General features: G+C 33.6%; 2 protein-coding genes across 10 annotated transcripts; both read right to left on the reverse strand.

The window, feature by feature from the left end:
* Window positions 1-3,569: 3,569 nt before the first annotated feature.
* On the reverse strand, window positions 3,570-5,272 carry LOC140178999 (protein FAR-RED IMPAIRED RESPONSE 1-like). Its single transcript, XM_072217017.1, has 3 exons — window positions 4,895-5,272; window positions 3,873-4,807; window positions 3,570-3,785 (listed from the first exon to the last, which is right to left on the reverse strand). The coding sequence occupies exons 1-3, from the start codon at window positions 5,166-5,168 to the stop codon at window positions 3,732-3,734; spliced, it is 1,263 nt and encodes a 420-aa protein (XP_072073118.1). The 5' UTR covers window positions 5,169-5,272; the 3' UTR covers window positions 3,570-3,731.
* A 1,926-nt stretch (window positions 5,273-7,198) lies between these two features.
* Window positions 7,199-12,964, reverse strand: LOC112750958 (uncharacterized). 9 transcript variants are annotated; one of them, XM_029293332.2, is made up of 4 exons: window positions 11,058-12,964; window positions 9,807-9,999; window positions 9,570-9,702; window positions 7,199-7,507 (listed from the first exon to the last, which is right to left on the reverse strand). In XM_029293332.2, exon 1 carries the CDS (start codon window positions 12,696-12,698, stop codon window positions 11,067-11,069), a length of 1,632 nt encoding a protein of 543 aa, XP_029149165.1. In that variant the 5' UTR covers window positions 12,699-12,964; the 3' UTR covers window positions 7,199-7,507; window positions 9,570-9,702; window positions 9,807-9,999; window positions 11,058-11,066. The 9 variants fall into 9 exon arrangements, with proteins under 9 accessions (XP_029149165.1, XP_072073114.1, XP_072073116.1 ...); XM_072217013.1 differs by having other exon boundaries at window positions 9,800-9,999; XM_072217015.1 differs by lacking the exon at window positions 7,199-7,507 and having other exon boundaries at window positions 9,235-9,702; window positions 11,058-12,583; window positions 12,691-12,931.
* Window positions 12,965-15,030: the final 2,066 nt, after the last annotated feature.

The raw sequence follows: 15,030 nt of genomic DNA on the forward strand, positions 1-15,030 counted from the left end.
TTGATGATTCATCTACTGAGCAAGCTCAATCCTATCATGAGTACAGTACTTTGTAAGCTATATTACCGTCTATCATCAAAATTATATTTGTTAACATGTTCTTTTATGCATGCACTGTCAGATCTGAAATTGGAAGTGAAGATTTAGATGAATTCTTAAGGGAAAACAATGAAAAATCTGCTGCAGAGGGGTATGTCTTGTTGGGGTGTATATTTCAGATTTTAGGGTGTTTTCTTTGCTAATAATGGTTTCTTGTTTCGCAGGAAGAAGGAAGCTGACCTGCGATCGACGGAAGGTCACTATGTCTCATCTGAAACGTAAGAAGCTTTATTTGATAAAATCTTGTTATCATGATTTAACAGTATGGTATTTTTTGTGAATAACATGTACTCTATTATGTTTAGAATACCGGACGTAAACTTGGAAAGTGATGATCCTTTTTCTCAAGGACACACAGAACAAAGTAGTGTAAACAAACTGGCGGAGAGCATGTAATTTCTCTTTCAAATAACCGTTGCTTTTATTCTTTTATTACTTTCTACTTCTAATTCTGTATATATTTTTTTTAGAAAAAAAAAGCTCTTTATTGTTTTATTCGAGAAAAAAAAGGCAGAAAAAAAAGCAAAAACTGCAAGTATGTAACTTCTCAAAAAACAAAGCCTGTCTTTCTTTTGAATTGTTCGGGTGTATTTTTGACTTTCTTAGGGTGTATTTTAGGTTGAATCTGGTTGAAGAGTCAGTCAGTGAGCCAGCTGAAGAGAGTATGATGGTTGTGAGGAAAGAGACACCGTCCGAAGGGCTTGCAATGTGAGTTTTTCAAAAATATTTCAACCTTATAACCTTTTTATTTTCAAAGGCATTATTAACCTTTTATTTTTCTTCTTGTTTAGAGTTCCAATTCAAGTTTGTCTACCACTGTCCCAAACAACCACTATGCTGGAATTGAACAAATACCTGAGACAGAAAATGAACAAACCCCTCTGCTACAAATTGAAGGAAGTACAAAAAGTAAGAAATAGTGTTGGGTGTATATTGCCCCTGTTGGGATGCATATTTTCACGATTGATCCATGACTAGTTTTTTTACATCATGATTAATTTTATGTACCGTGCAGCACTCCTGAACCCTCCCCCCCCCCCAACAACTTGAAGAAAGCACACCCACGCTTCCCCCAACTCCATCTAAAATGTAAGTTAGTCAGAGTAAAATCAATGTTTGATTATCATCCATATATTCTTATTCTTATAATATGTTATACATGATCACATAGTAATCCAGCCCCAGAAGACGCTGCTGCGCTGATGATGATGGCACGGACAGCATCGTATGTTCCTAAAACAGATCCGATGCCATCATTCAGCCTTGGCTTAACTGATTCAAGCCAAGAAGAAACAGCAACGCAGGAGGGAGCGTCAACGCAAGATGGAGGCAGGGCAAAAACTCCAGAAATCCCAAAACTGCTAGAACAATTAGGGGATCTGGTACAGAAAATTGCAAGTGGTGGGGTGACAACAAAAGAAAAAGTCCGCAGATTCCAAAGGAGAGTGGGGCAGAGAGTTTCGAGAAGTTTGAAACTCCTGCGAGGACAAATGAAAATAGTTCTGACATGAAAGAGAAATGCTACCTCTGGGCTATACGAGTGAAGACCTACGCAAATGGGCTAACTAATGAGTTTGACAATGTCTGCAGACTCCAAACCCAAGATAGGTACACTCTGTCAAAACTCCACCTTGCATCACTCGCGCCTGAAACGCATATAGAAGCTGAGGTAATATTACAACAAAATTAATGTTTTTTTCACCAAAATTAACTATAATCCTGATTGATGTAAAATTGATTTCGGCATCTTTTTCTAGATTGTCTCTGCCATGTGCTTCATCCTAAACTAACAAAAGATTAAAAGGTTTCAAGAAGAAGTATACTATCTCCCCCCTGATATTGTGGTAAGGGTTGCTTGAACAAATTTTGGGTGTATTTTCTGCATTCCTTCGGGTGTATTTTCTGTCTTATATTGGGTGTATTTAATGTGTTCATTTGGGTGTATTTTTTATGTTCAATTGGGTGTTAGTTGTTTATTCATTTGGGTGTATTTTCTGGATTTATTTGGGTGTATTTTCTGTATTCATTTGGTGATTCACAATTTTTGCAGAACATGACCATTGCGAATCATCCATAGGGGGTATTCTTACAGCCTAAAAACAATAAGCCGTTCAGGGTGGAAGACTACCCAATGTTTATACCCTTCTTGGACCTTAAAAAATTAGCATCACATCGTTATGTAAGTTTTCATTTCTAAAAATTCTTATTACCATTTTTTACTTATGTGCCAAATAAACTAAAATAGTGTTCAATCTGAACATATTTCAGATTTTTGCACCTGTTTGCCATTCACAACATTGGTGGTTATGGTTAGCTGATACAAGAAAGCGGAAATTTTATATAGTCGACCCATATCACACGAAATCTCCGTCCGATGAGAGAACTGCCCTGAACACATTCATTGTAAGTTGGTTCTGTGTTCTGTATTTTAATAGTTGGGTGTATTTCTGTTCAATATAAGGTGTAACTTTGTGCTCCTTTGGGTGTATCCCTTTCATGTATTACTGATTTCTTTCGTGTTTTAAGGGATATGTAATTTCACGAATTAAAGTATATGCTGGGGGCACCTCTGAAATCAAGGGACAAGGACAAGGAAATTGAACCATCATACCTTCACATCTCGGGCCAAAAGACAAGGTATGAATCTTTCACTCTGAAAATTAAACTTTCCTATATGTAATTTGTAATTTATTTTCTTTGTTTTCAGCTATAACTGTGCTATCTACGTAATGAAGTGGCTTGAGATATTTGAGCCCGCAAACATTAAAAGGCGGAAGTATGAGTGGGACAATTGGACCCAGGTAAATATGTTTAAAACTAAATAACTCTGTATTACATTACTCAATTAACATGGTTGATTAAACAAAATATTCTTTTTCACTGTAGCATGAGGTGGACCACTTTAGAGTGGAATATGCTTCCCGGATTCTATTCCATGACATAAATCTAGACAAAGCTGAAGCCATTAGGGGAAGTAATGCAATAAGACTGTCCAAGCCATCCTCGTTGTTATTGAGTCCATATTATCAGATAGATTCTGAGGATGTTGACACTGATTAATGTAAATATTATATAGTTCTGTAACAAATTGAACAAATGCTGTAAAAATTGTCCAATTATAATCCAGTTTATTGTAAAATTTCTTTCAATAATTAAACTCTCTCTGCTGTATTCAAAATGTATGAATTACAGGTACTATAATATGAAGGAAAACATCAAACCAAATATACACCCATAACTTGCCATTTTTTACACCCAAAAAAAGTTAAATATACACCCAAAAATCTATTCCCCTGATGCTTTATCCCTAAAACCATGAACCCTAAACACTTAAAACCTAAACCCTAACCCCTAACCCGTAAACCCTAAAACCTAAATCGTAAACCCTAAAACCCTAAACCCTAATACCTAAAACCCTTAAACCGTTGTTAAAAAAAAAACAAATAGTATTTTATAACATAAAAACAAGATTCTGAAGTATATATATGTATATATATGTAAAATGTGAAATACAAGAAAATTCAGAAATACACTCAAAAGAACAGTGCTTTTACACCCATATTCTGTAACTATATACCCAAAGAGTTATCCGTTGCTGCTGGTACCCTGAACTGATAATTCATAACACGTCCTTAATATTGGCTGGAATTTGAATGCACCACTGATGCAGCATCAAAGAGGTTTAACTGCATATAACAAACTCACATATTAGCTAAACTATTAACGAGAAAAATAAACTCAATCACCACATATTTAAAGAACAGCACTTTTACCTCGTTTAAACCTTTCGTTTTCTTCTTCTTTGTGGCATTTGCAATCTGTTTGTCCAACTTTGAACCTAGCCTATTTTTTGGACGTCCTCTTGTTCGAATCCTTGGAGGGCTTTGAAGCTCGTTAACGGATTCCAAGTTGGCGTCTTCGTGAGATAAAGAAGATGTGCCCTTCCTTTTGGCTTTCAATGATTCCATCTCAACCATGACGTTATCGTACGCACGGTGCAAAATTGCAGTCAGCTCCTCCGATTCGGATGCAAATTCGCAAATATTTTGCGAACGAAAAACCAATTGGTCAAACCTCTTGCTTCTTGGCTCCAACAGTGGCTCGTCGTGGCTGCTCTTGATGTGTGTGTGTCGCCTCTTTACCTTCTTGCTCCATCGTTCCAGTATATATCTAGGTGACACTTGGCTTACTTGTTCAAAGCTTAACACGCTTAGTGCGTGACGGCACAGTATCCCTCTTGACTCGAATAATAAGCATTGGCATTTTACTTCGGCTGCTACTGAGTCGTAAGTAACCACAAACTTGTTGAATATTGAGCTGAAAACTTGTTCTCCAACTTCGTATACTGAATAGCCTATAGCAGAATTCGTTAATCTAGTGATGCAATTCGCCTTTCCTCTGAATTGTGCTTGGACTTTCCTAAACTTTTGATGAGTGTACACATCTTGAAACTGAGCTTCAATGGAGGATTTGGTTGCACACGGTATGACCGTATGAAAATCTGCAACATCTGATTCTCTCTCTGCTTGCTCCCTACTTCCAAGGAAATTATCGTATTGTTTGACGAATTGAATAAGCGAGCTGTTTCGGGTAATAAACTTGTTAAAAAATGAATGCATGCTCTCGCTCCTTTGTGTACTTCTCATCCCTGCCCAGAAGTGGTGATCCAGATAGATTGGAACCCATATATGACGGTCTTCATAGAGATCTGCAATACATCCAAACACAGACTATAAATACATCCGAAAAAAAAATTAAATTTACATCTCTGCTGCAGATTTTAAACAAACATTACCTGAAAGCCACTTATTGTCCACAAGACCAAAATTCAGCAGAAAATCATTCAAATTCCTATCAAATGAGTCTTTACTATGAGAGTTCCAAACAACTTGGCTTATTTCTTGTTCAATTTCTGCATGTCCCTTGTACCCGTTTAATTTGCTTGGAATCTTCTTCATGATGTGCCAAATACACCAACGATGAATTGTTGTTGGCATACAGGCCTCTAAAGCCCTTTTCATTGATGCGCATTGGTCGGTGAGAAATCCTTTCGGAGCATTTCCTCCCATGCAACGAAGCCAACATTGAAATAACCATTTGAATGATTTAATTTCTTCGTTTTTTATCAAAGAACATCCAAAAAGTGTTGACTGACCGTGGTGATTCACCCCGACAAAAGAACCACAAATCAAATTATACCTGAAACAAATTATCATAGTGCAGAATGAAAAATCATTACGTACACCCAACAAATGCTTTGTATACACCCATAAATACCCAATATACACCTCTGCCGCAGATTCATAAAAATATATTAATTTAGCATCATAAACAGGGACAGTTTGTTACCTGTTTGTATTGTAGGTGGTGTCAAATGAAATAACATCTCCGAAATACTCAAAGGCAGCTCTACTTCTTGCATCAGCCCAAAAAGCAAGCTTAATCGATTGATCCTCCTCGAGTTCAAGCTCAAAAAAGAAATTCTGATTCTTCTCTTTCATTCTTAACAAATATTTCTCGAATTCCTTTGCATCTTCTTGTTCAGAAACGTTACGCACTTCTCTCGTAATGTAATTCCTCACATCCTTTTCAATAAAATTTAACTCGCAATGACCCGGCAGCCGCAACAAATGATTGGTAGGTTTTGCTTGGTCTAATACCAGCCTCCTCGTTATTCTCTATTGTACGACTAATGGACATGCTTAGTTCCCTGTGCTGTTTGAGCATCTCTGCTTTACTTGGACAGCAAGGGTGTGAATGATCCAGCACAACCTTTGAAATGATCCAAGCACCAACATCCTTCAATGTGTGTATATAAATTCTTGCAGGACAGTTTAAACCGGCTGTCGGATTCGTCTTCTCGGTCGGAGATATTTTAGATTTCCATTTTTCCCTCTCTGCTACATGTAATCAATTGATTCTTAATCTCATTTCCCTTCCTATTTGTGCTCCGAACTCTTGTAGAAAAGCCTGCAGCCTTGGTGTAGTTCCTGTAAAATTTTCCAGCATCTTCAAAGGTGGTAAAGGTCATTCCAACCTTGGGAACAAACTGGTCATCAACAACAGAGAGAGGCTACAGAATACACCATGTCAAAAACTAAAAATACACCCAATCATGTCTGATATAATACACCCGAATGACAACGAATCAACTAAAATAGGAACAAACTGGTCATCAACAATAGAGAGAGGCTGCAGAATACACCATGTCAAAAACTAAAAATACACCCAATCATGTCTGATATAATACACCCGAACGACAACAACTCAACTAAAATAACAAAAAAAGCCATAAACTGTAAATACACCCACACTTTTCCCAAAAATACACCTACAAAATTGTGATCTACACCCGAGCGTCTGCTATAAATTGCAGATAATTAATCAAAACTAATACATTTGATTCAATCCACAGATTTATGTTCACGCGTTAGTTTCACAGTCAATGTTCACGAATTATTCAGCTACACAATGCTATACAAATAACTGCAACAAAATTCAGAGTAATCGTATGTAAATCAAACCTCAGGAACTTCGTTAGATTCAAATTCATAATCCACTTCGCCCTGATTCAGCTAACAATCTGAGGTTAAATCATCCATTATCTTCAAAACGAGTTCAAACTTTGATTTTAGAAACCAGAAATCGAAAAGAAAACGAAGTTGAAGTTACAGAGAGAGGAACTAACGTCAATGACGAAGAACAAACCACTGAGAAAGGAGGAGAAAAAGAACGATCGAAAAAGCAGGGGAACGAAGGAGAAGAAGAACGAGCAAACTTGGAAAGAAGGAGAACGAAGAAGGAAACAAATCTTTTAAATTTTGTAGTTATATATACGCGGGATCTTTATATAGCGCGTGTATGGGACGTAACACTTGCAACGCGTTTTGGGGGGTATTGGTTAATTGACTTGTAATGCTTACAAGCCCTAATCACTTGTATGCAGAGCTTTTCTGTAAAGTTAGACCCTAAAATGTTTGGTCCCCCTACTGAATCATCAAGTGCAACAAAATTAATAATGCAAGCTTTTTTGCTTTGTTGGCTGCTGCTCTATTTTAGATTAATAGTCCAACCAAAACGCATGTACTTAGAGTTATCATAGAGCAATTCAATGATTCTTTAATTCTTTGATCATTTTGCCATATTACAGTATCTTCATCAATGTATTAACATTCTTTTTATGCAAAGAAAGCAGAATAGATTCTGCAGAATTGAAGAAGATAGTATTCTTGAATATGAATTCTATAACAATCTGAATAGTTGAATCACTAGTTCATTATATGTCGTATATAGGGATGGCCAAAAACCTTGAACCCATGGATATCTATTGAGATTATCCGGAGTTTTAAAGGAACTCGCAAAATCCCCACGGGGATGAGGTACCGCTCAACGGAAACATGTGAAATTCCTGCGAAGAAGAATTTACTTAAATGCCCTTATACACATAACAAATACGATAAAAATAATAACATAGAATTAGTACTATAATGACAAAAAAAAATTACATAACATGTATATTATTCGAATAGGTTATGATGGCTGAATAAGTCACATTGACAAAAAATAATGTAATTGACTTCTGAAATAAAAATTTATCGAACAAAAGATTTTGAAGTAAAGCATGAGTATTAAATTTGAAAAGAACAAAACCAGTACAAAGATGCTGGAGCTATCGTACTATTATTGGAGCCCGGAAAGTGTTCACCATCGTTGAATGATGGTGATAAAAAAAATTATTTGGAGAAAAATTATGATTGAATGATGATAAAAAAATTAGGAATTCGAAGGATATGTGCAGGGAAAATTAGTATTTAGAGACAAAATTAGCGAACACTCAAAATGCAAATTTTTCTTCAGATATCGCACCAAATTTTAGTTTAAAAATAAGTAAAAGTGATAGCGATATGATTAAAGATCCTTTGAGAAAATGGAAGCAAACATAGAAAATAAAGCCAAGTAAACTCAATAAGAATGAGATAGATAGGTATTTGGAAGATGATGTAACCAAAGATTTTAATAGATTTGATGTATTGAAGTGGTGGAGAAGAAAAACACTCAAGTATCGTGTTCTTTTTTACATGATTAGAAATATATTAGTCATTCATGTTTTTACTGTAATATCTGTTTCTACTATATTGTATTAACTAGACTATATCCAAAGTCACATGACATTATTATTAATTTAATTCAAATTCAATAATATATAAGACAATAATAAACAATATAATTCAAATTCAATAATATAAAAAATTATTACATGTACAATATAATAACTTCTTATAAATTGATTAACTTAACCTATGATATCTTGCAGGAACAAATACTAGAAAATTAACAATAAATAATAAATTATCATATAATATTGACACAAAAAATTATCATATAATATTAATAAATTTTATAGTTACATTTCATAATAAATACTACATATAAAATATACTAGCGGTCACAATTTATAGCGCCAACAATTACCAGCACCAAAAATTTTAATATAGTTAACCATTTTTTCTTCTGCTCCAAGGTAGAATCGCAACTTTTTAATGACATAACAAAAGTTAAATTACCTATGCCTACAAATGGTAAAACCTGAACAAAACTGCATTGTAGATTGCATAACGAAAACTGAAAAAAAATAAATAAATAAAAAATACTATTCAACTTGAGCTCCCATTTTGTATGTCAGTGAAAATGAACAAAGAATTGGTTAACTATATTAAAATTTCCCCCTTCTGTAGAGTCTCAAACAACTCTTGATGACAGAGCCATCTTGTTCTTGATGAACTTGCAATATCCAAAACACATTGTATATCATATACTCTCACCATAAAGCAAAATTATTCCCTTTGCAGTATCAAATGATTATTTGGAGTACTGTTTGCTTAAGTCTAAAAACTGTTTTATGCAGCACGCACCACACAAAGTTAGAATGGAAGTATATAAATGAAGAACCAAATTATAATGCAAAGATTGGCTTTGCAAAGTTTATAGCAACAGCAATATTTCATCCGTTTGAGATGAAGTGATTTTTGTTTGAGTTTCATGAGAAAAGTGATTTTTGAAGTTTAAAATCTAGTGAGTATGGGTTCAACTAGAAACCAAATAAGTTGAGAAGAATTCTAGTGTCTCACAAGTGATTACGAAAGGGGCCAAATACAAATCAAAGTATAAAGGAAAAATTCACACTAGAGAGCTTCAACATAGTTTGGATTAACGTGTAGCCAGTTGAATTTATACATATAACATGGTAGATTGGTATTTACCCATATGTAAATGGAGGACTCTTGGATAAAAAATCGACAAGCATTATCTACTCAGATGTTAATTCCTACTAACTCACAACTAATTTGGGTTAATCAACTCCTAAACGAAAACAAGCAATGGAACCAACAGCTCATTGCAGAACAATTCAGTACAGATATTGCACAGAATGTTTTACAAACTGAAATTGGGGAAGGGGATGATTCTGTTACCTGCCCAAGGGAGAAAAAGGGTTGCTACACCGTGGCTTCAGGATAGTTACTGGCGCACCAGTTCTACCACCCTCCACTTGAACTGATGCCACTCCACTGCCAGCAGAAGAAGCTCTGGACTTCTATTTGGGACCTGAAAGTGCAACCGAAAATAAGAATCTTCCTCTGGAATGTAATGCACAAGGGGTTGCCGGTGAACCAACAACTCCATGGAAGAATCAGAACAATACCCGCTACCTGTCGAAGATGTACCATGATGGAAGAAACAGTCCAACACTGCATAATTAGCTGGGGTCAGTCATGGTCCACTTCGCTCAGACCTGAAATTGGAGTCCCTGGAAGTGAAACAGACCAAGAAGTATGGCAACAGTGGATGGAGTTAACGAGAAGTTGAAAAGAAGCAGAAATGGCGTGAAGAAATTGAGAGAAACTGCAAACACCAATACAAGATCAAAATCAGTTTCATAAATATGAAATATTCAGCAATAAAACTATATCATAGTCCAATATCTGATTGAAAATAAATAAATAAATAAATGCAATAATTATGCAAAGAAATTCACCAAATAAAATCAACTGCAAGTCCAAAGAATTCTATATTGTTTCACTTTTAACACTCCCATCTCAAACACCACGTAACAAAACTCCAAGCTAGTAACTTTTTTGAAAATGCTAATAAACAGAGACAATAGAATAATGTCTACACAGGAAATAACGAGGTAATTTATCTAAGAATTAACAGAAAAACTCTCTGAAAAAGTACTTCATAGTGTACATATTTTCAACAGAAGCAATTTCCAAGCAATACAACTGAGTAGCATTAATTAAGAAAATGGCCAAAAATTTTGAGATAACTGAACCATATTAACCTTGACTTGATGTTGCTTAGGTTGATGAAAAGAGGGGACATGCATTTTAGAAGGTGGGTTTATTTTTAAGATGGAAGTGAAAACTATATAGCCTAAGAATAAATCCTTATTACCTACTTAAATTTCCTTTTACAACAATTCCCAGAGGATTCAATCAAATAAACAATAGCTCATGGTTGCTTATGATAAAACAGTAGGAATTAGTCTGATATATATATATATATATATTTGGTACCTACAAAGTTACGGAAAATTAAGTTGCACAACAGAATAACAGAGAACAAACAACAAAACAAAATTTTCAATCTTTTTAGTTTTGCTTAGTTTATAGCATGATAAATATATGATCTCAGAGAATAACAGTAAAGAACACTCGATTGCTATAAAGAGATCTTAAACACTAAATCTGTAAGCTATAACTAGGAATATCATCTAAAGAATCAATAAAGTAGTGGACTTAAAAAGGATGATAGCAATTGCAAAAATCGAAAGTGCAAATTTATATTGATGTTATGGCATTGCCAAAGTCCTCTGACCCAACAGACACAGAATTTACAGAACTATGTTACATATTCAGCAACAATGAGATGTACTTTCAATTTGAGCTGATGTATCTTACCTTCTTTTATCAATTCAATAAGCCTCTAGCAACCATTTCCCGAAGAAATTTCTCCGCCATGTCATTCTCATCTTTTTCAAACAAAGCACGAATAACAGTTTCAAAAGTCACAGCATTTGGTAAGCAACCATTGTGTTCCATTTCCGACAGCAGGGCCAATGCTTCTTCAAACAAGCCCTCTCTGCAGAGCCCATTGATCATAATAGTGTATGTCCTCACATTTGGAGGATAGCCTTTCACAGAAAGATCTTGAAAAATCTCTTTTGCAACTACAAGTCTTCCACCTTTGCATAGGCCATCAATAAGTACATTGTACGTGCATATATCTGGATCAATGCCACTCTCTTTCATTTGCTTGAATAACATAAGTGCCTTGTCAACTTGTTTGATATTAAACATCCCATCCAACAAGGAATTGTAAGTGACTACATTAGCGGGTGGACCTCTTTCGTGCATCTTGACAAGAAGCTCCAAAGCACAAGAGATTCTCTTTGATTTGCTCAAGCCATCAATAAGAGTGCTGTAGGTTATAGTGTTTGGAACCAAGTACTTACGACGCATTTCTTCAAAGAGACTCAAGGCTTCATCGACCATTTTACTTTTGCACAAGCCATTAATCATGATAGTGTAACTTTGAGCATCAAGTGACACTCTACTTTGTGCCATTGTGTTGAATACATATTTTGCCTTATTCACCTGATTAACCAAACAATATCCATCCATTAAGCTGGTATAAGTAACTACATCTGGTTTTACACCAGATTTTGCCATTACAGCCAATACACTCTTAGCATCTTTGATCTTTCCTTCCTTGCATAGCCCATCAATCAAAGTATTGTAAGTATAAACATTGGGAGTAACGTTTTTAAGCACCATATCACTTAGCAAATCAATGGCTTCCTTAAATTGACCCACAAGACACAATCCAAAAATGAGAGAACTGTATGTGATAACATTAGGATAAATTCCCTTAGCAAGCATTTCAGAATATAAATGAAAAGCATCGCTTACAAGTGTATCCTTGCACAGACTATCAATAATTGCGCTGTACATTACGACATTAGGAACAATCCCATACCGTGGGATGTTTCTCAACACTTGAATAGCAGCTGATGTGTGTCCGGTCTTACAGAGGCCATTGATCAAGGTCCCATAAGTGACTTGATTAAACTGAAATCCATGAGCCAGCACTCTGTCATGAAAGTGCAGTGCTTTTTCAACATTACCAATGAGACAGAGACCTTTAATGAGTGTATTCAACGTTATGGTATTAGGCTGAAAACCCATCCTGAAAATCTTGGCCAATATAGAGAAAGCAAGCGCCATACGACCCATGCCGCAACAACAATTAATTACGATGCTCAAAGTAAATAAGTCGGGAGCGATTCCTCTGCCTTGCAATTGCTGAAAAAGGGAAACGGCAGCGTGGAAATGGTTCGTCTTGGAAAGGGATCCCAAAATCTTGTTAAATTGGATGATGGGAGGAGTACGACGCATAGAGAGCATGCGAGTGAAGGAATCAACAGCTTCATCAAGCGATTGGGGCTGAGAGTGAGAGTGTAGGGATGAAGTTGAAGGGAAGGAAAGACGGAGAGCAGAGTGGGAAACAGAATTTGGGATTTGAAGAGCATACCTTAACATGATTCGTGAGAGTATGGTAAAATTGAATGCGCTGAGTTGATGAGTGCTTCCACGTGAGAGAGTGAGAATAGTATCAAGCTAGTTCGAAAACGGTAGGAGTCAAAATGGTTTCAATTGAGAGGGATCGCGCCTTCGGGGTTCTGGAGGGACGACAATTTTCACGTTGCAATGTTTATGGTGTGTGATGTGGGCAGGAAGCTGTAGGGTTTAAATGTGAAATGTCTGCTTTGTTCGGTAATGTAACGTAATTGCTATTATTAACTTATGAGAACTACCGTTATCAACGTTATAGTTATGGCTAATATTATCTTTTTTTTTTTTTTGGTCTTTTATCTATCATTTATAACAATATATAAACACAATACAAATAGTTGATCATGACTTTAGTATTTAATTCTTTTGAATTATATTTATTCTCTAACAAATTATTTTATAAAGTAAATTAAAAAATAAAATAATTATAAAATTTATTTTAAAAAATTCAATAACTTTTCAATAAAATAAAAATAATTTTATTATTCCTATAACAATAATAGTATATTTTTCAACCAAAAAAAATTATAAGTTATCTACAAATTGCTAATAAATCAAAAAATAGACTAATATAAATATCAATATTTTCATAATTTTTATCATTTTCATGTTTTGTTTAATTTTATGTTAATTTTAATTATATCTTTTGTTTTATCATTGTCTTCACATTCTTCCTTTTATTTTGAATATGTTGTACTCTCACCAATAGTTTAGTTTTATACTAATTATTTTATTCAAATTTTTTTTGTAATTTCTTAAAAAAATCTACTATTTTTATTTTTGATATATTTTTCTGTATTTTTTTTGGTGTAGCTCTTCTCCTTTCTTCAATACCTTTCAATTACTTCGGCTTCATTGCCTTTATCTACTGCCATTGTAAATTTCATTTGGTTTTGCAGCTGCTACTACTTTCATGCATAACTTCTACTTACATTTTTTTTCTTCAATTTACTTTTCTAATTTATATTTTCAGTCATTCATCTATCTTTTTAATTTATTTCAAATTTTTTACGTACAAAAAAATAGTGCTATGTCTTCTTCTCTATTTGTCAATTTATGCAGAAAGAAATAAATTTTTTTATCTTATACGCGTTCTTATTTATTTTTACATGTCTTTATCTATGAATGATGACATTAAGAAGTCAATAGATTATAATTCAAATGATATGGTTTGAATCCCCCTATCATTGATTTAAGAAAAATGATGGCATCAAAAAGTCCATCAATATTTGATTGACATATATAAAGGAGGTAAGAAAGAAAGTTTGCACCTATCAAGAATTCGTTAAAAACATTAATATGTTAATTTTTTAAACTATTAATTATGTAGAATATGCCAATGAGTAAGAGTTCAAATGGCATAGTCTCCCCATACTCAATTAAGAGGTTGCGGGTTCGAGTCTCCTATCTTTGGTAAAAAAAAAATTATGTAAAATACTAAATTTAGCATTTAATTATATAGAGCACTAGATTTAATATTTATTAATTTTTTAAATTATATTACAAAAAAATTAATTAATTTAATATTATTCATTTGTCACATGATTGACATATAAAAGATGAAAAAAAAAACCTCCACCTATTATTAGTAGAGTGAAAATCTCTTTGCATTTTGTTAATTCTTTTTTTATTTTTAATCTATTTACGTTGGATAATAATTTTGTTAATTGATTTTTTAAATAATCTAGCAAGCTAAGATAAGAATTTTGTTAATCTCTTTTTTTTAAATCTATTTTATATTAAATAATATTATTCTTTTATTGATTATTAGATTGACTTATAACATTTATATGTAGTAAGATAAGAATTGTGTTATATATTTTTTATTATTTCAACCTTCATGATTATTTTTCTCTCTTTATTTTTCTAAATCATGGGCCATGTAAGTTTTAATTTATTATTTTTTTATATATATATTCTATTTTTTAAACCATTTTATTTTATTAGGTTTTTTAATTTATTTTATTATATTTTTATTTAAATTTAAAAATTTTAGGATCTAAAACCTTCCATTTAAACGATTCCAGCCATATGATCAAAAAATAGTTCAAGGGAATAAGTTTAAATTTTGATAATTTTCTGAGTTTAATTGAAATAAACATATTGAAGTACAATAATAAACAGAATTATTAATTCAATATTTATTAATGGATAACTACCAGAAAAAAATATTACATAGATAATAGAAATAAGTTGATAATATACAAGCTAATTTAGACAGAAAAAAGAATACGTAACAAAAAGAAGAAATAGATTTTTACCTTTTGTTACATGGTACAAAGATAATATATAACATAAT

This window comes from Arachis hypogaea, chromosome 15, assembly GCF_003086295.3.
Source record: "Arachis hypogaea cultivar Tifrunner chromosome 15, arahy.Tifrunner.gnm2.J5K5, whole genome shotgun sequence".
NCBI lineage: Eukaryota > Viridiplantae > Streptophyta > Magnoliopsida > Fabales > Fabaceae > Arachis > Arachis hypogaea.

Excerpts from the sequence above, each read along its gene's own strand:
- LOC112750958 (XM_029293332.2), bottom strand. The coding sequence starts at position 12,698 with ATGTTAAGGTATGCTCTTCAAATCCCAAATTCTGTTTCCCACTCTGCT.
- LOC140178999 (XM_072217017.1), bottom strand. The coding sequence starts at position 5,168 with ATGGGAGGAAATGCTCCGAAAGGATTTCTCACCGACCAATGCGCATCA. Across the intron at positions 4,808-4,894 it reads GGACAATAAGTGGCTTTCAG|ATCTCTATGAAGACCGTCAT; the intron begins GTAATGTTTGTT and ends GATGTATTGCAG. Across the intron at positions 3,786-3,872 it reads AAACGAAAGGTTTAAACGAG|TTAAACCTCTTTGATGCTGC; the intron begins GTAAAAGTGCTG and ends TGTTATATGCAG.